At 43.2% G+C, this 27,057-nt stretch overlaps 1 protein-coding gene across 2 annotated transcripts in view; it reads right to left on the bottom strand.

Annotated features, from left to right (window-relative positions):
• agap3 (ArfGAP with GTPase domain, ankyrin repeat and PH domain 3) overlaps positions 1-27,057 on the bottom strand; it is a 163,082-nt gene that overhangs the window by 48,585 nt on the left and 87,440 nt on the right. Inside the window, exons 3-9 of one of the 2 annotated variants that reach the window (XM_083782404.1) lie at positions 25,596-25,683; positions 17,123-17,208; positions 11,688-11,829; positions 10,911-11,045; positions 7,251-7,378; positions 6,137-6,292; positions 246-1,556 (exon numbers count right to left, since the gene is read on the bottom strand). In XM_083782404.1, coding sequence (XP_083638530.1) covers positions 1,494-1,556; positions 6,137-6,292; positions 7,251-7,378; positions 10,911-11,045; positions 11,688-11,829; positions 17,123-17,208; positions 25,596-25,683 — 798 coding nt within the window. In that variant the 3' untranslated portion in view covers positions 246-1,493. Of the gene's footprint in view, positions 1-245; positions 1,557-6,136; positions 6,293-7,250; positions 7,379-10,910; positions 11,046-11,687; positions 11,830-17,122; positions 17,209-25,595; positions 25,684-27,057 lie in introns of those variants that run through there. The other variant, XM_083782403.1, reaches the window with a different exon arrangement.

Below are 27,057 nucleotides of genomic sequence, written 5' to 3'. Positions count from 1 at the left end.
ACATCATATCCAGTGCAAAGTGCAAACATGTGAACGTTAGTGTTAGGAACAGCAAGTAAAATAGCAGCCCCGCCTCCCAACAAAAAAGGGAGATGCAGAGAAATAAATGTCATATATTCGTCCAAGTCCTTTGCAGCTGTGGAGAGAATTGACTGACAAAATAACATGGCAGCCAAATGCATTATTTGAAGAGAATTACATCCCCCCCATCCCCCCCAACATAGATAAACCATGAGGTACAAGGGACAGACATGGGTGGTAATGGTCTCATTCACAACATGAGAATGCCCAGTCACCCATGGAGAGAGGTAGAGGCCGAGTTCAAGTAAACCAAACTCTGCATTAAGGTTTTTATTTCCAACATTTTATTATTATTTTTTTTAAGTATAATTTTCCTTTTTTTTTTTTTCTTCATTTTTTTTTTCTTTTTAGCTTGTATACAGACACCATACAAAGCAAGTCACAGGTTCACTTCCAAATATTCAACAGATTGAGCCAAACATTGCAGTTCCCACAAAATATAGGATGGACAAGAAAGGCATTATTTCATATATTTTATATATGTTGTGTACTATATTTTGAATAAGTTACGATTGTAAATAAAATACAATACAAGATATACAGCAGTCTATAATTTTCAATCCGTTCATTATAGAAAAGCGATTATGCAATAGTTCATAATCTCTGTACCAAAACTAAAAAATAAATACAAATAAATAAATAAATAACTGATGGAATATGGGGGGGGGGGAAATAAAATAAAATCAACAGTAACTACATTCATAAAAGTCGGTGCAACCCAGATTCATTTGTTTATATCTCTCTTTACATTTCTTTAGTACCTCGATCGATGCCCTGCTCTGATTTTTATGAAGGCCTTCATAAAACTACCCAAATATACTCATTTCAAATACCCTTTAAATCTAGCACATATATATACCACCTTTTGAATACTTTATCCTGGAAAATAAATCAAAATGAAATCAAAATTTGACCAAATGAATGAGGGGACAACCCAAAAACAAAACCACAACAAGAGTGTACTTGGCACCTCTTAGTCCTCCAGTCCTCATTTATGGCAAGGGGCAAGTGTGATGTAAGAGTTTTGTCTTTTGGGTGACTGGCTAAACAGTTCCAAGAGTGACTTGACTGCACACATAGCTTTTTTTTAATGAGTTGTTTGAACTGTTGAGCAGAGATGGATGGGCCATTTCCAGACCAAAGAAGAGTCCCTACAGTCTGTCTCGTGTCGCAGTCGTGTGTTTGACAGTCTGCTATTGAGCCCAAACAGACAAACGTCATAATTACCGTTGCTTTTAAAAACGTCTTTTACGATCTCCATAGTGCAAGTTCTTTGCATTACCACTAAATGCAGTAGAGAGCACTATGGGTAAAGCAGCAACACGTTAGAAGTCCTCAATAATCTCCGCTATAATAATCTCCTATCGGGACCGGCAAAGCAGGGGGACTCTTTATCTAATGATCATGCTCTTCTAATTCGGAAGGAGTTGGAAAGCCCTTTTTGTTGAAGAAAGGTTGGAAACAGAAGCACAAATCTGCAAATATTGAGAAACATTTCAGATGGTTATTTCTTGTACGGTTTAGGGTTCGTTTCATTTGTGGAGTAAAAACTCAAGGGACAAAAAGAAAAAGAAAAAAAAAGCGAAGTGGGCTTAAAACAACAAAACTAATATGAAATGAAGTTATAAAAACTGTCAAATGTCAGACAAGTATAAATGGATATTGATGCATATGAAAAGGTAAGATGAAATGGAAAAATAAGCCAATTTATTTGACTTTAAGTGTGTGCTTTTTTAGACGAAAAGGGACAGACGGCCTAAAGACTTCAAGGAACCTCAGACAGATGCCAAAACCCATCTTTATGGTTACTTGATTATGGAAGCGCTAGGAAACGATTATGTGTTTTGTGCTGCCATCTGGTGGCAAAACATTGTTATGACAAAATTTGACTTGAGATGATCATGACTGAGGCGAGGGAGATGAAATGAGTCAAGACAAAGAGATATAAACCATTGTATGTATTACTAAAGCTTTTAATCTTATATATATATTTTTTTAAATAAAATTCTATTGCAAAACTATTGCATCATTAAAATGTGTCTATTGCAAAACTATTGCATCATTAAAATGTGTCTTGGCCTATATCAATTGACTGATGACAGCTAAAAAAGGATTGGTGTAATTGTGTTACTTGTGTATGTCTGACATAATCATTTTCAAAATGGTCCAGTTCACTTTGGAGGGATTTGATTTTTACAGATTATTCATGGTTCATGTTATTCTTCCTGTATTTCAAGAGTCCCAGTGCCTGTACCATGAGGTCAGCATAATGAAGGTTGCAAATATTACTTTAAACGTGAAAAATAATTATTTTCCTCAGTTTGTTTGTTTTTAGAATTGAATAACTAGTATGCAATGATTAAAGTGAGTCAATACTGATATCAATCTATCAAATTCTATCTACTGATGACATTAAGGCATATTTCCCTATTTTGTAACCAGTCCTGGGACTTCCATTCACGATAATCAAAATGTACAACTTAATGAGGGTGACGAGAGCTTTTGAACAATGACCTGCCGACTATTTAAAAGAGATTCAGAAATGAATTTAAAAAAAATACGGAGGAAAAAAAACCACAAGGCGTACCAAGGATAGCCTTAAAAAAAGTTACTGGTAGTGGGGTGGGGGGGTGGGGCTGGGTTTGGCGTGTTTCCGTCGATTTGTAAGGTGGCAAAACGTCGCCTTTGCAAGTCTTCCTCTTTCCTGTGCCCGCCACCGTGAGCTCGTCCACTGTAGAGGTGGCGCTCCGCCTCACCCACGCATCCTTAAACCCCCCCCCCCCCCCCCCCCCCACCCCACCCACCCTTTCCCTCTCCTGCGTCCACGACCAGCTCCCCAACCCCCCCACCCCCCCCACCCCCCGACCCCCTCCCCCTCCCTCCAACCCACTGGCTTGGCTTTTTCCGTTTCAGAAGGTCATGAGCTGAAACTCCCTCTCGGCCTGCCAGTCCGGCACCCACAACACCGGGTAGGTGGCGTGCTTCGGCGGCATCTCCATGACGCAGACGGGCAGAGGCTTGTTGTTATGTTGTCTCTGGTGGACATGGTTAGTCACTACCTAAGCAGGGGGGAGGGTGGGGGAGGGGGGGGGGGGTGGGAGGGGGAAGGAGAGAACATGGGGAGCTAGCACACAAAACCTCTGGCACTGCTTGGAGGCGCCCAAGTGAAGCTCCGGGTGGCTGGCTGGCTGGGGGGGGGGGGGGGGGGGGGGGGCACACAGTAGTGGCTGGCTGGGGGGGGGGTCCACGGGGGTGGAAGGGAGGAGCAGAAGATAAGAGCACGCGTTTCTCAACGTCGGGTTGAGAACTGTGAGAGCGTACAGATGGAAGCCAAGTTGGCCTTGTGAGGGTCCATGGGGTTCCACTTGTATGCTCTCAGAGTTACAGACCGTTGGTGGTCCCCCCGGACCCGACATTGAGAACCAGTGTTAAGCCCAACACACACCGGCTCCGTCCGACACGGCGCGACGCGTTGCCGCGCGGTGCCGCCTGGAAAATATAACTGGTTCTATCGGCGTGCCAGGCGAGGCGTCGGACGCCGCCGGTGTGCGATAGGTTCATTGAAAATAATGGAGGCGGCTGTTTTGACGCGCGACGGTGTGTGATGGGCTTTAGACAGAGAGACAGCGAGAGAGAGAGAGAGAGACAGCGAGAGTGAAGAGAGGTAGGTCGGGGCAGGGAGGACAGGTGGAGGGGGGGCAGGGACACATTAAAGAGTGGGAGCGGGCAGGAGTCGGGGAAAGTGCGGGTTAAAAAGCAGAGAAGGCCGCACGGTGAAACCCTCAGTGTTAGTTGCACCCTTGAGAGTGTCAAATAACACTGACAATTTGCCCGCATGGCGAGGAGGGAGCAGAGAGAGGAGGGGGACAGAGGGCAGAGGCTGGGTAAAAACAGAAGGGCAAGAGAGGCTACAGGTAAAAAAAAGACACGGCTTGGGATAAGCTGAGGAAAGTAGAATGGTTAGTGCACACACGTATCCTACAGGTTAAAAGCAAGGGAAGAGAACACAGGACACAGGGGGCAGAGAGCGGGTAGACAGAGGGGTTGGGATACAGTGTGTTATCCATCAGCTAATAGGGCAGCGATGTAGTCGTCTTTACCAATCGATATTATTATATGGGCCATCACTTATGCTGTAAATGGGTGTGGCGCAGGGGGCTGGGTGGGTGCAGGGTTATTATAGTCAAGTGAAAAAGACGAATTAAATAGCTCAAACTAGAATAAAAAAAACATTAAAAAACAATGTTTTAGTGAACGGAAATAAAAAAATTAATTGAGGTAACTAACCTAAACTGTATTGGGTGCTTTCAAAACAAATTAAAATAAACAAAAAAAAAAACTGAGAAAAATGTCCTTAGTCTTGTCCTTATCCACAAGCTCACAACGCATCACATCGCTTGTAGATCTGCTATTTCCGCAATTTTTCGACGCTTTTCAAATTTCAATTTATTCATTTCTTACAAAATAACACAAAAACAAATGCTAAACTAAACGGAAACTAAGCCTGTTCACAAAATAAAAAATATATTTCATACTACCAAAGCCGCTCTCAAAAACAAATAAAAACGCACTGAAATTGTAAAGACAGCACAATGAAAAAGCTAAATAAAACGTCTGTACTATAATAACCATGACCTGGTTGGGGTTAAGGTAGTATCAGTTAGCGGGCAGGAACACACAGTAAAATCCTTAGGGTTCCTTTAACCAAATGCAACCAAAAGGACCCCAGAAGGTTGAGGAGGGGGGGGTCCGTTTGGTCAGGGACATGCAGAGTTTTAGAGGGGCAGGGGCGACGCGTTCAACGCAAAATACCGTGTTCAAGTTCAGGAGACTTTGGGTCTGCCTTCCGGCATGGCATGGAAAGGAGTGGCATTTAAATTTCTTTCACCATAGTATGAAGGCTGCATTTGTGGGGTCTGGAAAGGTCAGTTGTTTTTACAGACGGGGCAAAAGGGCAGGGGCTGAAGCCCCCTTTGATATCTAATGTGTGCACGTCCCTGCTGACGAGAGTGTGTTACAAATGGACCAATGGACACAGAGGATTTTTTTTTTTTTTATATATTTTTTATCCCACGATTTTGTAACCCATTTTTCACCCCTGTGTCAATCATCTAATGTGATCCTGGGCTCTACACACCCTCCGCCAACCTGGGGAGAGCAACGGACTTAACTCATGCTTCCTTCATGCTTGAGTGTCCAAGTTGCTCCTTTACACCTGACAGGGGGGAGTTTCCCTGGTTGGACGTAGCGCGTGGAAGGAACACGTTATTCCAACCAGTTCCTTTCCCCTCCATCAGGCGCCCCGGCTGGCCAGGGGGAGGCAGTTTAGAGACCAGGATTACTGCATGTTTTTGTGAAGGTATCTACCCTAGGGGACACGGGGAGAACATGCAAACTCCACACAGAAAGGCCCTTTCGCCAACCCCGCCTTCGGGACACAGAGGATTTGACTGCGTGTCTGCGGTTGTGCGTGGTGGTGGGCATGGTGCCAACATGCGTTAAGTTAGTGTCGTGAGGGGGGGGGGGGGGGGGGGGGGTCAGACTTTTTAGTTGAATGTGTCCCGGATAGGAGGAGTAGCATTGGGGAGGGAGAGCTAAATATTTAGACAGAGCAGACAAGAAGGTCCAGTTGGTTAAGAAAGAGAGATGAGGAACTATGGAGGATTTGCTTCACATTGTGACGGATAAAAGGTCATAAAAAAAAAAGAAGCTTACTTTCTTTTCCACAGTGATTAGCTTTGATATTTTCTTTTAGAGAAAAAAAAACATGTTGTTTTGTCTGTTTTTTTTTCTTCTCTTTAGGGCGTTTTCATTATTGTTTTCTTGTTCATCTGCCCGTTGCGATGCAGGTGTGTCGTGAAGCCCAGGGTAAGAATGCTCTGCCTCTGTTTGTATGTGCGTCAAGAGAGACGGGAGGGAGAGGGGGGGGGGCGTTTTCGAGCTACCTGTCTCCCTCCGGTGGCCGAGAGTCTGCATTGCAGCGCACCGTGCGTCTACCAGTCCCCCTTTAGTAGTGTGAGTGGGTGTTGCTCTGCATCAGCTGCCGCATACTTACTGTGAAAATGTTGGAGCGGCGCTTGGACTGTTTGCGGACGGGCGTGGGCGTGTTGGAGGCGGCGATGGTCTCGATGCGCATCTCACGCTGACTTATGCTGGGGGTGGAGGGGACGGAGGAGGAGTAGTCACTGAACGCACCCCCGCCGTTTGCCGCCTGGGGGGGAGAGAGAGAGAGAGAGAGAGAGAGAGAGAGAGATGAAGAGGAACCCAGAGTTAGAGAGAGAGAGGGGGGGAGAGAGAGAGAGAGAGAGAGAGAGAGAGAGAGAGAGAGAGAGAGAGAGAGGGGGGGGGGAGGGGAGAGAGAGAGAGAGAGAGAGAGAGACATGAAGAGGATCAGAGAGAGAGAGAGGGGGGGGGGACAAGAACAAAGGGAAAACAAGCAGGTCAATTTGGGATAGGTTTTATGATGTTGGAATATCAATTCTGAACTAACGTTTTTTGCAACAGCACTGCTAAATGCAAAATAATGGGCAACCACAACAAACCAAAGAATGTCTGCTTTTTTGAGTGGTGCAAACCACTCCTACAACCAGCTTGCAATGTCCTCGTACCTGTTTGTTTGTTTGTGTGTCTGTCTGTTTGTTTGTTTGTTTGTGTGTGTGTGTGTGTGTCTGTCTGTGTAAGCACGAGTATGTGACTTAATAATAGCAGTAGGGGGCGCCAGAAACAGTGAGAGGGGTAGTGACTCTAATGAGAGAGAGAGAGAGAGAGAGAGAGAGAGAGAGGGGGGGGAGGGGGGGGGAATTGCACCACTCAGTTCACACGTGTGTGATTTTTTATTTGCATTTGATACACAGTTACCAACCTAAATGCCATAGTTCTAGATGTGAGGAGAGCCATATGATATATAGTGCAAGAAAATATGCCTGTCTATTTCTCCATGAAATGTTGATGGCGCGAAAGTGACATCAAACGCATCGTCAAGCATTAATTTCCGCACGCTCAAAGGATATGCGAGACGAGCCCTTTTGACTGTCACCTCCACTTGTCTTACCAGTTACCACTTGAACACCCAGCACACGCACGGGGTCCAGCTGTTTTCAATTCATCATCAGATTCATCAGGATTATATTGGGTGTGTTATTGTTGTTAGGCCCTATACGTCACATTACCTGATTGATGTGGACAGAAGGAATGGTGGCAGAAGGGACTGACGAGTGGCTGGGAGAGTTAGGCAGAGACTTGCACGGACCAATGGAGAGCTGCTGCTTTTTCCTCAGAGCCACAACCTTCTGGGCAACTGAGAGAGAGAGAGAGAGAGAGGGTTCAATTGCGAGTGGAAATAAATGAAAATAGCAAAAAAAACATCCTGCATCGTTTTTATTCAATATTTCATAACACATAAGGCACCATTTTCTGCCTATAATGAGCATTAACCCCAAGTATAAACTTCCAAGTCAACAGACTGAGCCGCAGGTTGTTATGAGCAACATACTGTATCTATGTATGGTATTGGTGGCTCACTCGGATCTCTCGGGGAAAAAGAGAGGTACCTGCATTTCCGAGGGAAGATAATCACTACCATATACAGTTGGCAAAGACGTGCCTGTCATCTCGTTGAGAGAGACCTACTGTACAGGGAGGAGATGTTAGGCAAATGAGACTGCCACTCTCTGAGGCGACGTACTGCGGTGGATGCGTCCTTTCATTTATTTCACAGCACACACGCACGCGCGTGCGCACGGCAAGTGAGCGACTGGCGGTAGGATGAGCCGAGAGGCGGCTGGAGTGTTAGGGCCTGCGTGATGTGAATCAGGAGTGGAGGTTTGGAGAGATGATTTCAAGTTACCCCGACAGCTAGGAGCTATTTCACACCTACCTATACTGCAGCACGGCGAGAGAGAGAGAGAGATAGAGAGAGAGAGAGAGAGAGAGAGAGAGAGAAGGCGGTGAGGGAGAAACGAGAGAAAGAGAAGGGGGAGAAAGAGAGAAGAGGAAGAGAGAACAAGAGATATAACGAGAGAGAGATTAAGGAGGAGAGCGAAGAGGGAGAGGAGAGGGAGAGGAGAAGAGATAGAGAAGATGGAGGGAGAGACGAGAGAAAGAGAAGGGGGAGAAAGAGAAGAAAAGGAAGAGAGAACGAGAGAGAGAGAGAGAGAAAGAGTGTTCTCCAGACAGCAAGCGCTTTTTCGCATCTTTTAATTATTTAAAATGGAAGCAATTAAGGCGAGACGGGAAAGACAACGGTCCCGCGTGTCAATGGGGAGCAGAACTGAGGCTGTGATGTATTTCACACGTCCTTGTAAAGCAGACACACCTTGTGGTGAAACACTTTAAGTGTTTAATTAATAATGCAGTTTGTAACACATTCTTCTGTTTTCAAGTGAAACGCAGTGGCGGTCCCATCACCCCAGCTGTACGCTCCGGAGAAAACCAACGTTCAAGATATTAACCTCTTAAGCCGTGATTTATGCTTTCAGAAAAATAAACTGTGAAAAAAGTTTGAAGATTATTTTTGTTTTTACATTTTCACAGTGTACTGTACATGCCCAGAATAGGCATGCAAAGAGACATTAAGCCCCAACAACACTTGTAAACAATATTGTTTGTGAGACATTTATACTGTCTTTATTCTTGCCAACAAATTTGTGTTTATTTGATATTTAACAGTAGGCATTCATCATAACAGGGCTTGCAAAATGTCCTCAGAGTAGACAGACTGAACCCGCCTTATATAGACGGGCTATAAAAGGGAGCCACAACGTCAAAATGAATGCATTACAAAAGATATATGGAGAAATATTTAAAAAATGATTAAGCAACAATGGTGGACATTTTGATGATCAGGCAAAAAAAAAGAGTAGCAGAGACACTGCAGATAACTCTGATCATAACAATGTGTTTGCAGACATTTCAGCAAAATGGTCACTCCCTGCATATATGCCAGGTACGGTTAATGAATGCCCATGTGCCATTTCAGACGGATTGGTCAACCCACTGCAGAGAAGATCACGAGGGAAACGCAGCGAAGACGAAAGAGTATTCTCAATATTCTTATAGTAGAATGTTGGCAAGGTATATCCTAGTACAATTCTCAACGGTAGAACAGATTAAACTTCCTTTTTGACTTGAATGCAGTGCCATTATTATTATTATTAGTATACTTTTGGTTAACAGTTTGAGAGGTGATTATTAGTAGGATGGTTTTGTGTTGGGTTGTTTTCAGTCCAGGTGGAGAGCTGGAGGATCCTGTGAATGGGAGAAGAGGCTTGGGTGTTGGCTTCACTGCCAATCAGTTAGTAATTGATGCTCTGGTCCTTCACACCTGTGAGGAACTGATTGCCCTCACAGGATTGGTGGCTCCTCTCCTCTCGTGTCCATGGCAACGCTGAGCTGGAAGGCCCAGCCCCACCACTCTAAAAGCCAGTCTGAGCCTGACCGTCGCTGGGGAAGGTCTACAAGATCTACAAGGAGAGCTTGTAGATCTGCTATTTTTCAATAGCTAAAGTATAACATAATGCTTAGTTAAAACACCAAAATGGGTTCCCGTCCAGAATGGGTTAATAAATGACCGCAGCGACTGTCACTCAACATTATTAATCTCTCAGTAGAAAAGAGTATAACGAATTATGCTAATGTCGTTTATCCACGGGGTGTCTTTTATTGATTTGATTCGGTTTCCTACTTTCCTCGCATGCATGCGCACTGCCGTTCACGCCCTTGTTTACGGGCAGACAAAAGTTGCTCATAACTAAAATCTGCCTCATCCGTGTGGCACTCTTTGGCGCCTTTTATTATGAGAAACTCTCCGGCAAAATAAGTGTTAAAATGTCCTTCACTGCCTCATGTCATTACCGGGAATGTCATCATATCATCGGCGGAGCACTCGCCTTTGCACCACAAGGTCCTGGACTCCATCCTGTTCACCGCCAACTCAGCAAATCAGTATAGTCTGGCTGTCGAGGTGGACGCGTGGGAAATTTGATATATTATAGTATTTTTTATTGGCCTAAAATATTGTCTATATATATACATACATTCATGAATCCACTTCTGGACCAGCTGTCGGTATTGAGCGATTTATTTTATAGGGGTTTCTTGTGACCACCCTACCATTAACATCCTATGGCATAATGTCAAAAATGTCAAATTTCCCTTATGCTTTAAGTAGAATGGGGGTTTTCATGATTCTGAATTCATTCCAAGCATTAGTTTTGCACAAAATACACTCCTTGGGCCATAGCCCAAATGTGCCCAAAATGTGCTGACCTCATCAAATTTATCATGACGTCTATGGCCGTTTTATAGTGTTTTTGTGCAAAACTAATGGAACTTGGAATGGATTCAGAATCATGAAAACCCCCATTCTACTTAAAGCATAAGGGAAATTTGACATTTTTGCCTGCCATTATGCCATAGGATGTTAATCATGAAAAAAACCCTAGTTTGACAAGGAACGTTTGAAAATGTTGACAATAATATTTGCCCTGCCATAGGATGTTAATGGTAGGGTCACAAGAAACCCCTATAAAAGAAATGCCCAAAAGTGACAGCCGGTCAGCAAGTGGATTCATGAATGTATGTACAGTGTATATATACAATTAGACTTTAAACAAAAGAACCCTGTCGGCTGCCGGACTAGTAGTATAGGCGCCTACATTAACCACTTAAACCTTATACTTCCACTTCTATTTACTGTTTGTTTGGCTATCATGACATGCCTGTATAATAGGGATACTACGTACTAGGGTTCCCTGTGGTTAAATCTGTGCCACCCAAAAGCTGAACTTTGTGAAACGCCCCAACAGTGTCTTTGTTTAGTTTCCTCTCACCGTCCTGGAAGACTCTCTCGACGTTCAGGCCGTAGGTGGAGCAGGTTTCGTAATATGTGGAGCGCTTCAGGTCATTCGACAGTTTTCTGGCCCGCGAGTCGTCAATCACTCTGGGGTTGGCGGCACTGATGGCGTCTAAAAAAGGACGAGGGAGTGTTCAGAAAACACAGTGTTAAAGTTTGACCGAAATGTCATGACGATTACATAATGCCAAAAGTCGTCCCCCCCCCCCCCCATGTAAAGCACACAGCTTCCGACATTAGTGTTGATTTCGTCGACTACAACTAGCGCTATGACGAAAAGTGTTCGCCGACTACCTTTTTTCACTGGGGAAAAGTGAAGAAATGATGAGTAAAGCTATGACTAGTAAATATATTGACAATTTTGTCAACAAATAAAAACTAAGACTAAAATCTTAGGGAGGGACTAGTAGAGAAGAGAACTAAAAGAGAAGTCATTTTATGTTTGCTTCCGCTCTGGAAATAGCCTATCTACAAGCTCACATGTGGGCTTGTAGATCTGCTATTTTCAGAGCGCAAGCAAGGGTAAAAAATCAGGCATTAGGACGCCATCAAGGCCTGCCAAAACACATTTTAGTCAACACAATCACCTGTACATTTAGCCCACTTAAAATCTTAGTCGATATTTAGTCGACTAAAACTAGACTAACACTAAAGCATTTCAGATGACTTAAATATGATTAAAAACTAAATCAAAATGTGACGTCAAAATCAACACTGTCCGACATTTGCACAGTGACTTAATGAGACACAACACCTTGCGTTCCAACCAGGACCATTGGCACCTCAGCTGTGTTCCTGTAGCTGGAGAGGCGTAGGAAGTAGTTGTAGACTGTCTGGAAGCTGATCTCGTCCTCCAGACTGAAGACGAACACCACCGCGTCCACCCAGGCAGCGAACTGAGGAGGACGGAACACGCATTCATTATCATTACATCGCTGGTTTAGGAGGACGGGACAGACATAGGGGGGCTTGTTGAAGTATTCATTATCATTACATCGCTGGTTTAGGAGGACAGGACACACATAGGGGGGCTTGTTGAAGCATTCATTATCATTACATCGCTGGTTTAGGAGGACAGGACACACATAGGGGGGCTTGTTGAAGCATTCATTATCATTACATCGCTGGTTTAGGAGGACGGGACACACATAGGGGGGCTTGTTGAAGCATTCATTATCATTACATCGCTGGTTTAGGAGGACAGGACACACATAGGGGGGCTTGTTGAAGCATTCATTATCATTACATCGCTGGTTTAGGAGGACAGGACACACATAGGGGGCTTGTTGAAGCATTCATTACATCGCTGGTTCTCAACCCTTTTCATATCAAGGTCCATTATTTATCCCATTTTGACCTGAGATCAGATTCTAAAAATGTCTTCTACATCCTGACAGTTTTCTGAAAAAGCTATGTTTCTATGTCAGTCGTTCTTCGATTTTTCAAAAATAGCAGACCTACAAGCTTGTAGGTTGTAGGTCTGCTATTTTTCAATAGCTAAAGCATAACGTAATGCTAACACCAAAAGGGGTTCCCGCCCCAAAATGGGTTATTCTGCATTTGAGCCACGGACGGACCACCATTTTGGAGATTTGGCCCAGTGTTGTTTTCGTCGACTAAAACTACGACGAAAGATGTTTGTCGACTACCTATTTCCACTGACGAAAACTAAACGGAAACTAAATTAAAACTAAGCTATGGTGACTAAAACTAAGACTAAATATACTGACAATTTTGTCAACAAATAAAAACTAGACTAAAATGTTAGGAAGGGACCAGTGGACAGGATATCCAGTATAAGTCATTTGACACTTGGTCGCATGCTGAAAATAGCCGATCTACAAGCTCACAACGCGTCGCGCTGCGACGCGTTGTGAGCTTGTAGATCGGCTATTTTCAGCAATTGTAAAAACAGTCATTACGACAGCATTACGACGGCATCAAGGCCTGACAAAATACATTTTAGTCGACATAATCAACTAGACTAACACTAAAACATTCCAGGTGACTAAAACTAACTGAAAACTATTCAAGAAACTATGACTAAAACTAAATCGAAATTTGCTGCCAAAAACAACACTGATATCAAGGTTCATTATTTATTCTGCATTTGAGCCACGGACGGACCACCATCTTGGAGATTTGGCCTCTCAGACCCAAAACGTAGAATATTTTGTTGTCGTTAGATAACAGGATTACAGGCAAACATTGATCAAAATATTAATTCTAAATTTATATTTTTGTCCCATGATTTTGTAACCCATTTTTCACCCCTGTGTCAATCATCCTGTGATGTGATCCTGGGCTCTACACACCCTCCGCCAACCTAGGGAGAGCAACGGACTTAACTCATGCTTCCTTCATGCTTGAGTGTCCAAGTTGCTCCTTTACACCTGACAGGGGGGAGTTTCCCTGGTTGGACGTAGCGCGTGGAAGGAACACGTTATTCCAACCAGTTCCTTTCCCCTCCATCAGGCGTCCCGGCTGGCCAGGGGGAGGCTGTTTAGAGACCAGGATTACTGCATGTTTTGGGGACACGGGGAGAACATGCAAACTCCACACAGAAAGGCCCTTTCGCCAACCCCGCCTTCGGGTATGGGCACTGATGACGCGGAGGAGGAAACACGCCGCCAGCACCCACAGCGCCCCGAGCGGGAATCGAACCCAGGACCTTCTAGCTGTGAGGCGACAGCACTACCAACTGTGCCACCGTGCCCCTGTGTAAAAATATTAATTATTCTACATTCTCCAATTGTGTAGACTCCTTGAAGATTAAGCTTAACGATAATGTAACTCTTGAGAGCGTAAAATAAAATTGAACCATATGAACAGTAAAGGGTCCATTTGGTTAAAGATCTATAAGGGTCCATTTGGTTAACAACTCCCCATCATTTAGCTGCATGGGGACCACCTGGAAACCCCTAAAGGACAACTGGTGGTCCCCGGACCACTGGTTGAAAACCAGTGCAATGCAAAGTACACAACATTCTCACAACAATGTAACAGCCACTTTGTTTTTAGTCTGCACTATTATATAGGAACTTACAATGCTAGCCTCCTGTGTCACAGTTCTCCAATAATCAATAATGTCTGATCACACCGTGCCACCTGCCCCTCTCTTTTCATACTGGCAAAGACTGAATGTTTGACATTTGAAACCTTTGAATTATGCCTTAGCTATGAAAAGGATATCGAGCCATGAATGCAACCAGCCAAAGCTTCTACGGAATGCAACCGTGCTATAAGTTATGCTTGTCCAATTTAGTATTATTAACCCATTCTGACCTGAGATCAGATTCATACGAGGTTTCCACTGGACACACACTGGTCTGATTAACCCATTCTGACCTGAGATCAGATTTAAAAAATGTCAGTCGTTCTTCGATAAAAAAAAAAGCGCAGACCTACAAGCTTGTAGCGCGCCACTTGGTGGCGCGCTATGAGCTTGTAGATCTGTAGATCCCGTTCAGAATGGGTTAATGAATGTGCTTACTAAATCATTGACTTAAGGGATGAACAAATAAGTCATTATTTTAATGAATAAAGTTCACCTTTAGAATTGCTCTCTGGCATGAGCACTGCTGCCTACCCCAGTGGAGTCCTTAACGTGCCACACCATTTATTATTCCAAATGCATGTTAGTTAGACATACCGCCAGAGGGGGGCAGTGTTGCAACAGCCATAGAATTAATCTCTCCTGGTAGACTACTGTAAATTGCTAGTTTCTTCAGCGGGTTTTATCAAACACTACGAGGCTGCAACACCATCCAATCCCTATCTTTTCTGCCATCCACAATCCTACAATACATTAACTTGGTAACGGAACGGAGAGAGGCGTTTCCCTTGAGTGCAAACATTGATCCTAATCACCATCGACCGTGATAAAGTGGCTACGCAGAGCACCAGAGCAGAGGTAGAACGGCGACATTGACAACAAGTAGGTGATAATGGTTCCATGCCATGTCACCCTCTCCGTCACTCAGCAGTCACACACACACACACACACACACACACACACACACACACACACACACACACAGAGACAGCCCCAGCTTCCACAGGGGGGAGGAGGGGGGTGACAAACGAACGGAGCCTCCGAGTCACAGCTTTGCTCTGCCTCCTGTGAGTGGGATTGTAAACGATGAAGGCCTGTAATTATAGGCTTCTAATTATGCAGGCGGCTGACAAAACCGCAGCTCCGGCTAGTTCTCTTCCTTGATCTCAGCGTCAAGCGCAATGCAGGCACAACGTGCGTTTCCGGCCGTGGTGGTTAGGTGTCAATGCCTATCAATATAATTGAGGCCCGATTGAGCCCCCAAGGCACATACCTGGGGCCATATGGATTCAGTTACTTTAGTGCCGACAGTGATGAGTTTGCCCGTTGTTTTCTTTCTTTTTTTCTCAGTACTTTACATTCTGATCAACATCTGACAGACAAAGTCACCTTGCTCATCCTATGCGTCTCGGCCCGGGAAGCAGCAGTTTCACCCCCCCCCCCCCCCCCCCCAAGAGCAGCAGCCAGTAAAATATAAATAAGCAGATAATTTTCTTCTGACGTCTGAACTGAGAACTGCATTAGTAACTAGGGTCGTCCCGATCCAATCACGTGATCGGAAATCGTCATTTTCAAATGATCGGAAACGGTGGTATTAAGACTGGATATTGTCTGTGATTTTGGATATTGTACTATTGTGATATGGTTCTATAAAAAAAACATAAATACTGGATCGGGGTAAAACCGGCATCGGCAGATCAGTCAAAATCAAATGATCAGAATCGGATTGAGAGCCAAAACAAACGTGATCGGGACATCCCGAATAGTAAACAAAGTGAATGTCAACATAAATCTATAACGACTTCAAAACTAAACAGCCCTGCAGGGCTGGGGTATGAAGAGGTTACAAACCTGCGGCCTACAGCCGCATCGTTCACGTACAAAACACAGAGGCCCTTCAAGGCAAGCAGTGTCGCGTGTGAAAGCCGTAAGCACCCCCTCCCGGTACACACTCTGGGCAACGTTTGCGATCGTTACGGCAGGCTTGAAGCATCCGTATGCTCTGGGGCTATTTACCCTGCGTGGAGAAGCTTGAACTAATACGTACGGACAACAGCAACAGCATGCTCTACTAATCAGAAGAGGAGGAAGTTGGCAAAGCATACCTTTGTGAAATGGGGAGCACAACAGATATCGAGGGCACGCAAACATTTCATCCATACTAATAGGATGATTAGGTGCTATGCCATGGTGTTGCCCACAAAAAAAACTACAGTTGTTTCCGATACCGATACTGGTATCAGTTACTCGGGTCGATACCAGCCTCAAGTACTCGTACCACGATACTTTGAGACGAGTACCAAAACATCCAAATGACACTATATGCTGAACGAATGCAACGGCAGTAATTCCGCCCCGACACTGCAGCAAATCGCCAGAAACAGCCGATCTACGAGCATAAATGACAACTGACAAGTGTAGGCATGACAATGAAATTAAATTGTGGAAAAAGGGGGTAAAATAAGTGGTTACTCAACGAAAATAAAAAGTACTCGTATCGGTACTCGGTGAGTACTAAAATGTAAATACCTGTACTCGTACTCGGTCTGAAATAAATGGCATCGAGACAACTGCTTTTGGCTGCCATGCTTCTCAAAATGTTCCATCATTTAAAACAATGGTTCAACGCACTGCTATAGAGCGTCGCAGTCCCGCCCGCTTTCAGAACGACGAGTGGCCCAGGAAATTATTCCCCGTTCATTTTCTCCATAGGCTTTTCAAAAAGTATTTATTTAAAGACGGTTACGCCGCGGACAAAGCCAACTCGGATCGTGACAAATCATGACAATGAACACAATGTTTTGGGCCGATCAAATAATTTATAAGAAGAAAACCAAAACAAATAGTGTTGTATCCTGCCTTTATTTTCTCCTTTCTAATTATTTGATCGGCCCAAAATATTGTGTTTGTTGTCATGATTTGTTATGATCCGAGTTGGCTTTGTCCGCGGCGTAACCGTCTTTATATAAATACTTTTTGAAAAGCCTATGGAGAAAATGAACGGAGAATCATTTCCTGGGCCACTCGTCGTTCTGAAAGGGAGAGGGACTACAATACACAGGACTTTACCGAGTAGTTTCGGCCAATACGTTCTGTGGCAAACAATCCGGTTTCAGAAATATGTGCACACACACCTGCAACTCTGGAGGCCCTCCTTCATCTCGGATCAGAAGGAGGTAGCTCTGTCCGTCCACCACGATCTCCTTCTTGAATCGTCCACCTGAGAAAACAGAACATTTTGTGATGAAATCTGTGTGAAACATTCTGGCTCATTTACTAGTCATCATCCGTTAACAGTGGTGGGGGGGGGGGGGGGGGGGGGGGAAGTACTCAAAAGTTTTACCAATAGGTAAAAGTATCAATACTGTAATGTGGAACTACTCTGTTACAAGTAAAAGTCTTGTAGGTCTGCTATTTTTGAAAAATCGAAGAACGACTGACATAGAAACATAGCTTTTTCAGAAAACGGTCAGGATTTAGAAGACATTTATAGAATCGTTCCCGTCGTTCAAAATGGGTTTTAATATACCTTAGAGTTGTTTTGTGGAAATAATAAAGTCCCCCCCCCCCCCCCCCCCCATTTGTCAATTCTATTAAAAAACATTTAAATAGCATTGACAAATTGAGCCGGGATGTGCCAGTTGAACACATCACAATTCGTATCAAATCTCAGCCTGAAGCTAAGTCATAAAATGTATGTGTAAGCACGCTTCTCGGTTTAGACACCGATCAGCGTCTGTGTGAGAATCACATTGCCAGAGAGAATCTATTTGGTCTATTTGGAGCCAATTATGTGGCCGGGAAATTGCTATTTAGTGTGCCTAATGCACAGCTGCTGAGGGAACCTGTTCCTGACACACGCCACGAACACCCGACCCCGACATCGCTATCACCATCATAGTCACCACGGACTTTCATCTATCTCCATCATTATACTCTACGGGCCAATTTAAAACATTTAGCTACATTAGGTCTGGCAGTAGAAATGGAAGGAGTCTTCTACAAGCTGCAATACAGCGATAAGACAATTAATTTTCATCCCACAGTTCAAGACGGAGAGAGAGAGAGAGGGAGGGAAAGGATGTCAGAGAACTGCAGAAGAAAGTTGCTGCTAGGCAAACGTAGATGTATAGTTCATGTCCGCGGGACAGTGGGAACCGTTAGCCACTCATGTCATTTTCATCTCTTATTCAGCCTCGGGTTTGGTTATCTTTTCTTCCATCCTATTGGAATACTCAGAGATATCCAATATCCTTGCCGCAGGCAGAGTTGGCTGCAGATAAAGTGGGTGGCCAATGGGAATATCTCACAGTAAATTGGATTTTGCATATCATTTGAATGGTTTTTTTTTATTTTAGATCCTGCGGAGATTAAAAATATTCAAATGAGAATAGTGAGACACGAGACCTCCGCGGGAATGAAAACATTGCCTCATGAATACACAGATATGTACTAATTCAAAAGGTGAGCTTATAATAGGCTATATCACATATACAGGATTCATATGTCCATTAACCCCTTTTGGTGTTTTAAACATTATGTTATAATTTAGCTATTGAAAAATAGCAGATCTACAAGCTCATAGCACGCCACCGAGTGGCGCGCTACGAGCTTGTAGGTCTGCTATTTTTGAAAAATCATGAACATGTGGTGCAAAGCTTTGAATATATACTCTTTCAGAGCGAACGTTTTTAACTCAAATCTTTGCTTCTGGGAGGTGGTCCCTGAAACAACACATTTTCAGATGGGGGGGTCAGCGGCCAATTTCATATATTTTTGGGGGTCCTTGACATGAAATATTGAGAACCACTGATATAGAAACATGTAGAAAAATGGGTTAAGTACACCTGCAATCTTTATCAGATGCAGTGCTTTGGGCGGATAGTGAGACGGATCAGAACACCCTTTTCATAACAGACTGGTATAATTGACAGTTCAAGAGGGATTTCTGCTCACTTTGCAGTTCGTCTCATGGAAGAGTTATATGCGAGGGTTTATACAGTGATTTGTCTCCATAATCTGGAACAGGAAGGCCAGTGTTCTCTGTGTCAGCAGTCTGTACAGATCCACTTTGGCCACCTTGTTAAGTCCACTGTAGCCCACTTGGCAAACAGGGGATTCTCGGAGAAAGAAAGAGAGAAGAGACCCACGGAGCTCCGGCCAGGTTTCCTTCTATGGAACTAGAATTTGGAGATTTTTATACGTTTTCTGAAAAACCCACGTTTTCTGAAACTGTTTTCTGTAACTGTGTTTCTATGTCAGTCGTTCTCAAACATTTTCATGTCAAGGACGCCCGACCCCCATCTGAAAATATGTTGTTCCAGGGACCCCCCAGAAGCAAAGAAAAAAACGTTCGCTCTGAAAGAATATATACATTCAAACATTTGCGCCACATTTTCACGACTTTAAAAAAAAATGGCAGACCTACAAGCTCGTAGCTATGAGCTTGTAGATCTGCTATTTTCCAATAGCTAAAGTATAACATAATGCTTAAAACACCAAAAGGGGTTCCCGGCCCGGAATGGGTTGTAAAGGAATGTGTAAGCATGCAAACAACAAGGCTTGTGAAGATTCTGAAGGCAATCCGACTCCATGTCATGGACGCCGGAAATTGAAAAGTGAATGTTTCAATTACATAATAATCACTATAAAAAGGTTAGTGCCTCAGCCTCGGACTGAGCCAAGACGATACACACATCCGCCAGGAGAAAGCCTTTGCTGTGATTATCTCCAAGTACAACCGAAAGGAAATGTATAGCCGTAAATCATCACAGTTCTACAGTTCGCCGTGCTCATGGACGGACCGCTCAAAGACATATATACCTTATATTTCAATTCGTTGTTCAGCTTCTACTAGGGAGGCCAACAACCTTTGCGAAAAGCCCACAGAGAGGTGGGAACCTGGAAAGCATGGTTAATCCATTCTGGGCGGGAAACCCCTTTTGGTGTTTTAAGCATGATGTTATACTTTAGCCATTGAAAAATAGCAGACCTACAAGCTCATAGCGCGGCACCGAGTGCTGCGCTATGAACTTGTAGGTCTGCTATTTTTGAAACATCGTGAAAATGTGGCGCAAACCTTTGAATATGTATTCTTTCAGAGCGAACGTTTTTTAACTCAAACTCAAACCTTTGCTTCTGGGGGCGCGTCCCTGGAACGACATATTTTCATATGGGGGTCGGCGGCCAAATATATATAATTTTTGGGGTCCTTGACATGAAATATTGAGCACCCCTTTTGGTGTTAGCATCATGCTATGCTTTAGCTATTGAAAAATAGCAGATCTGGCGCGCTACAAGCTTGTAGATCTGCTATTTTTGAAAAACCGAAGAACGACTGACATAGAAACATAGCTTTTTCAGAAAACTGTCAGGATGTAGAAGACATTTCTTTTAATCTGATCTCAGGTCAGAATCGGTTAACAGGCAGTGATGACACTCCGCTATAACGGATGTGGAGCCGGCTCAGACCTTGACACAGAGCCACAATACGACAGAGCTCCATCCGGTGTTGCCACGGCAACACACCTTTTTCACAGATATCACAGCAAAAGCCCAGGAACGAAAACATTTAAGCGAAAACATCCAACGAACGAACCAGCCGTTCCTCTGCGAGGTATAGAGGCTTCTGTTCTGCAACGTGATGTGGATGCTTTCCAATCTATAGTAATGATGTGCATGTCAGTCAACAGAAGAAATAAAGGCCCTTCGCAATTTATGCTAATCATACATGAGGTATGTTGCATCACAGCGACTTTGAGTACATGCAGAAATCTGAACAGACATGTTTGCTTAATTGCACAAACATCCCTCTGTTTCTTCTTTTCTAGCATTTTTGCCATTGATTTCTCAAGGACTAATTAGGCTAGGAGTTTTCTTTTGCTACAGTGCGGCACAATACCAGACACTAATTATGCGCCTCATGTCTCATGCTCACTATAATTACACCAAAATGAAATGCTGCAAAAACCCCTGAAAGATCATTGGTTAACCCTGGCATTGACAACATCTGGACTGTAGTAGTGTCTGAGAGTAAGTAGTTCACGGGCAGTCCAGTCCAGTGCTGGAGCAATCCTATTCTGAAGATCAAAGAACAAATGAAACTTTGATTGATTGATTGTTCACAGGCTGTGAAACAGAACAGCAAGGGTGTAGGACCTCCAACCCACTGTCATGTCACCTCATTCTCTTTCAGAGGACTAGAAGACTTTGTTGCAGCAGGTATATAGGGACTAATCTTCGGTCCCTCAGAAAGTATAGCTTTTAACAGGATTTCTACTTTAAGCCCAAGACCCGGGTTTTACTTTCATGTTTTGGAAATAGCATTCCTGTTTCACAGGAAATATGTTTTACTCTGTAACTAAAAAAGAGAGAAGATGATACATTGAAGGGAACCGATTATGACTCTCTTGTCATCTCTATGCATCCTGCAATTTGAAAAACACCCAAAACAACACCTTTTTGTGTGATCTTATTGGGCTTGTCTTTTCTGGTGAAAAACACAAGAAACTAGAACATCATGTTCTCCTCTGAGCACAGGTATCTGCCAGGTCAAGTAAGGTTATTTTGAGCCAGCAATGTTTGGATTTTGGCAATCAGGATGGAATAATAATAATAAAATAAAAAGTATTAAATCTTCCCGGACAATTCTAAGGAGTGGTCCCATAGATGGGATGATATCTATTATCTATATATTTTTTTATATACGGTACTTTATTGTCCAATATTACTTCCATTATGTATGTAAGCATGTGTGAGTGTGTGTGCGTGCGTGCACACATGCGTGCGTGCGTGCGTGCGTGCATGTATATTGTTTCCATTTCATTATTATCCTGTCTGTGTGTGAACTCTTACAATTATAGCATTTGTCTACTATTTTTATTTCCTGAGTTGATGTTTGGCAAAATATTCTGTAAATTATGTATTATGTAAATTGTTTGTCTTATTGTTTTCTGTATGTCTTCTAGGTCTATTTTTGTTCATGAAAAATGAATACAATTTAAGTTAACAATATTGTCTGGCATTATTGTCTAGCTTTCCTAATCATCCCCTTTCCAATATTGTTAATAGCCCTAGAATGTCTGTAATCTTACATACATTCCAAATACCAAATACATATACATATATACATATAAATATAATATAAATTACATATAAATACATATATCAGTCCTATCAGAGCAATTAGCAGACTGACCACGCCAGTAAACTTGTAGCACTGTGTGTATACTCACCCAGTAATTAATTCCTAAGACTTTGAGTCTTGTTTGCCGACTAACATTTTCCACTAACTAAATAGAAACTAGATGAAAACTAAGCTATGATGACTAAGACTAAATATACTGACAATTTCGTCAACAAATAAAGACTAGATTAAAATGTTAGGAAGGGACTAGTGGACAAGAGATCCACTATAAGTCATTTCACATTAGTTGCATGCTGAAAATAGCCGATCTACAAGCTACAATCTACAAGCCCACAACACGTCACACTGCGACGCGTTGTGGGCTTGTAGATCAGCTATTTTCAGCAAGTGATGACGAGTTATGACATCATAGCCCACCAAAATACATTTTAGTCGACTAAATCAACTGTAGATTTAGTAGACTAAAATCTTATGATATTTAGTCGACTAAAACTAGACTAACACTAAAACATTCCAAGCGACTAAAATGTGACTAAAACTAAATGAAAACTATTCAATAGACTAATGACCAAAACTAAAATCAAAATCTGCTCTGGCCCACAGTCGGAAACCGCAGACAGATGAACAGGGTGCAAAACACAAGTCTCGGCCATGCCTCTTTGGCCTGGTGGAGACAACTGGTTCAATATAGACCAATTCATTGTTTACCAGAGGTATCATGCTCGTAGAATGCGGTACGACGGCGTGGTACAAAGAGAAATTGTGACGTTGCATGCGCAGGTACGGAACGGAATGGTGCACGTGAACGCTAGAGAACGCGTCCCCCTAGATTCAAGAGAAGACGCACCTAACCTCGGGTCACAAGACTTTCCAAGACACACCAAGAACCCAGTGGTCTAGGTTTCCTGGCGGTGGCGTCCCCACCCACCCACCTATTTTCACACCGTGTCAAGTACCGTGGCCAATTCAAGTGGCTACTACTTTGCATAACAGCTTTAACTGTTTACCTGAGTGCACACGTTCTCATACACGGTAAAGCAACACTTACACAGCAGTATGGCTCCAGCAGGCTATCTGCTGCTGTGGTGTTCTGCACGCAACAAGAATGCCTCCTCCACCGGCACCACCATCAAAGAAGAGATCCGTTTCGCTACTAACTACAGTGCAGTAAAGAAGTTTGTCTGATTATTTTAAATCTACTTTTGTGTTTGTGTGTGTCTAAAAATCACACCCGTGTGAACTGAGTGGTGCAACTCCCCTCCCCCCTCCTCTCCTCTCTCTCTCTCTCTCATTAGCAGGCAACAGTGCAGCACTAATACTATCTCTCTCTCTCTCTGTTTCTGGCACAACAGCGCCCCTACTGGTACGGTAGTCATACTGGTGCTCATGAAACAACACATACATAGGCACACACATAGGTGAACACGGACATTGCTATTCCTTGGAGTCGTTGCACCACTCAAAAATCTCATACACTATAAACAATATAGGCTTTAGGCCAGGGTTCCCCAATACATTTTCCTCAAGGGCCATATTTTGACTAGGGTACCAGGCTGGGGGCCGAGTCCGCACGGGCGAGGTCGAGGTCTTGCCTTTGGGAAATTCTTCCAGGGGCCACAAGGGGGCTCTCCGCGGGCCGCAAATCACTATTACACCACTGTTGTTTACAAACATCGAGACTGGTCTCACGGGTGACTGTTTCATGTAATCGATTCCCAAAAGATCTCAAAACCTGTTGTTTTGGGGAAGCGCTCGTTACAGTCAACATCTTGTGTGTTGGCTAGCGAGGCCCACCCTAGGGACTTTTATACTTCATCGCGCAACAGTATTGCACGCAGAGAACAGCTGATAAACAAGTTCACATGGTGTCTCGGATGCGACTGTGTGAGCCGTGATCACAGGCTCTGCTGCCGTGATCACGGAGCAACTCCCGCCGTTCTTATGACAGCGACTGGACCGGAGGTGTGGTTTTGAGGACAACTGATTTAAACTGCTATTATTGTTCACAGTTCACACACAACAGAAACCAAGGATTATAGTATATACTTCACGGGGCGAGAGATCACAATAAAAATCCTAATCATTCTTCCTTCACACTGGGAGAAAAACAGCATCTGAAAGATTGATGGTGCTTTTTTTTCTTTATTATTATTATTTTTTTACGTGAGTGCAGTTAGAACCATTCCATTAGATCTTATGAGAGGTTCATGTGGTGCCGGCGTGCACATGCTGGTGCTTATCAGTGTGACGTCGGCGCCTATTGATTTCCATAGCCAACGCTTGAAATATATAATCCTTATTCCTTGGTTTCTGTTGCGTTTGAACAATAATAGCAATTCAAAGCAGTTGTCTTCAAAACCACACGCCCAGTCGCTGTCATAAGAACGGGAGGTGTGCTCATGATAGAGCCCGTTTGTGCATGGCTGCAAGCGCACCTGCAGCCCATAAAGTATAATTCATATACTTCGTCCTGCAGACCTCTACATAAAACACATGCATTATCTAATGTGACCAATAGAGGGGGTAGATTGGCAAGATAACATTAGGGCCACGAGGGGAAGGAACAAGAAAAGGACATGCTGCATTGCTCTCTAGTCCTTGATGTGACAACAGTGGACAAAAAAGTGTTTGCTGTATTGAAATTTTGAGTGGTGGAAAATAGCCGATATACAAGCTTATGCATTGTGAGCTTGTATATATGCTAATTTCACTATATTTAAAATAGGGCTGATTCATAATATTTGCTTTTTTAGTTTGAAGTCCGGCAGTCGGGGTTGTGGAGTGGGAAACTTGGTATATGGTATTCTTTATTGGCCTAAAATATTGTCTATATGCATACATTCATGAATCCACTTGCTGACCGGATGTTGGTATTGAGCAATTTTTGTATAGGGGGTTTATATGTGACCATACCATTATCTTCTATATCCTAAAGGCAAAAATATCGAAAATGTCAAACTTTCCTTATGTAGCATGTGACATGTCAAACTAGGGGGTTTTCATGATTCTGAATGCTTTAAGTAGCATGTGACATGTCAAACTAGGGGGTTTTCATGATTCTGAATGCTTTAAGTAGCATGTGACATGTCAAACTAGGGGGTTTTCATGATTCTGAATGCTTTAAGTAGCATGTGACATGTCAAACTAGGGGGTTTTCATGATTCTGAATGCTTTAAGTAGCACGTGACATGTCAAACTAGGGGGTTTCATGATTCTGAATCCATTCCAAGCATCAGTTTTGCACAAAAAAGTATAGCCGTCATGACAAATTGATGAGGTCAGCACAAATGTGATGTCTAGTTCTACTTGAAATGTAGTGAGTGAGGTAAAAAAAAATAGTATGGCACTCAAGTAAACCACTGCATGTGAAACTGCTGCCTAATTTAGATTCTTCCCACTACAACCAGGCAGCATTTTGATTCTCCAACTACACCAGACCCAAGACTTGAAAACCCCCTTACCTTCAGGAGACTCCTCCTGGACATATGTGCCCGTCAAGTACCGATGCACCAAGGCAGACTTCCCACTGGACAGGTTACCCACAATGCCCTGCAAACAGAGAAACACAACATTTGGGTCACAGTATGGCACAAAAAACAGTGTTAATTTTTTTCTTTTTGCATTTTCAACATTAGCAGTTTTCCCCCTTTTCTGCAGCCTACATTGTAACACCTGGGCTCAATTTGTGACCGAATTTGATCGAGAGACTGCCATTGGATTTTTTCATTTTCATTTTCATCATGTCATATGAAAGCAGGGAATCATAGCTTCCAATTTACATATAAGTTGTTCAGTTTGACCCACCAGTTTAGGAGATATGGCTTTTAGAAAAAGGTCTTGCAGGAGTAGTGGAAAAAAGACCAAGCAGAGAAAATGGGCTTCAAAGCTTTAGTTTAGTGATCTGTGACTTTAGGGGGCGCTGTTTTCCCTTCATTCCTCCATTAGTCAACCAGCAGTGTTGCCATGTCTGCTTATTATAATTAGTTGGCCTTGTTTCTAAAGAAAAATAATGCATAGGCCTACTGTACCAATTTTATAATGAAAATAATAATGAAACGTAATCTTTGAACAGAGTCTCACACTACCCAGTTTGTTTCCGCGTTCCCGACGGTTTAAGGCCCGCCCTTCTGCATCCGATACTTCACACAAACAGACAAGTGCGCATCGTTACCGTATCCACCCTAGAGTCTAGATCTAGAGTGGATCAGCAGACTGCAAAGCAACTCGACCCCAAACCAGTCTACCATTATAAATAAACACTCTCAAACCCACAGTACCACCAAGGCTCGTAAAATTGTAACTACCGGTAGTTACTTTTGGAAAAAAGTTAATATAATATTATTACTCACAATGTGAAAGTAACTAGTGACTTAACTACAGTAGTTACTGGAACATTTTTTATAATATTACTGAAAGTAACTAGTTATTTAAGTTACTTTCCAACACTGGGGACAAATCATCAAAGGAATACGCATCTAAACCTGCAGGCGCAACCTGCAGCAGAAGCCTTTTTCCAACAAACATAATTTGTAATTCTCAAAGCGCCCGCCAAATAGTCTCTGCAGTCACTCTGGTGCCATTTGCACTTATCTAAATACATTTGGCACCTTCGGCCCTTTTGTGCAAATGACTCATTTGCACACAAAAAAAGTCCAATTCACAAACGCCAGCACTAATAACCACAAGCAGTTAGACTGAGTGAAAATGATTAGCATCTTCAGAGAGTTGGTGTTAAATGAAGCATAGCAGTGACTGTAGTCAGCCAAAGGCATTTTCTCTTTTGTTTTTGTTTTTATTTTGGTCATTGTGTACAAGCATAATAAACAGCAAATGTGGAGTTTAACAGAAACATGACATTTTATGTTTGCTCCTGTTCATGTGCTCATTTCTTACAGATATATTTTCTCAGTTCTGATTAGTGAA

This window comes from Protomyctophum parallelum (genome assembly GCF_964188405.1).
Source record: "Protomyctophum parallelum genome assembly, chromosome: 14".
NCBI lineage: Eukaryota > Metazoa > Chordata > Actinopteri > Myctophiformes > Myctophidae > Protomyctophum > Protomyctophum parallelum.
This window is presented reverse-complemented; position numbering and strand designations above follow the sequence as displayed.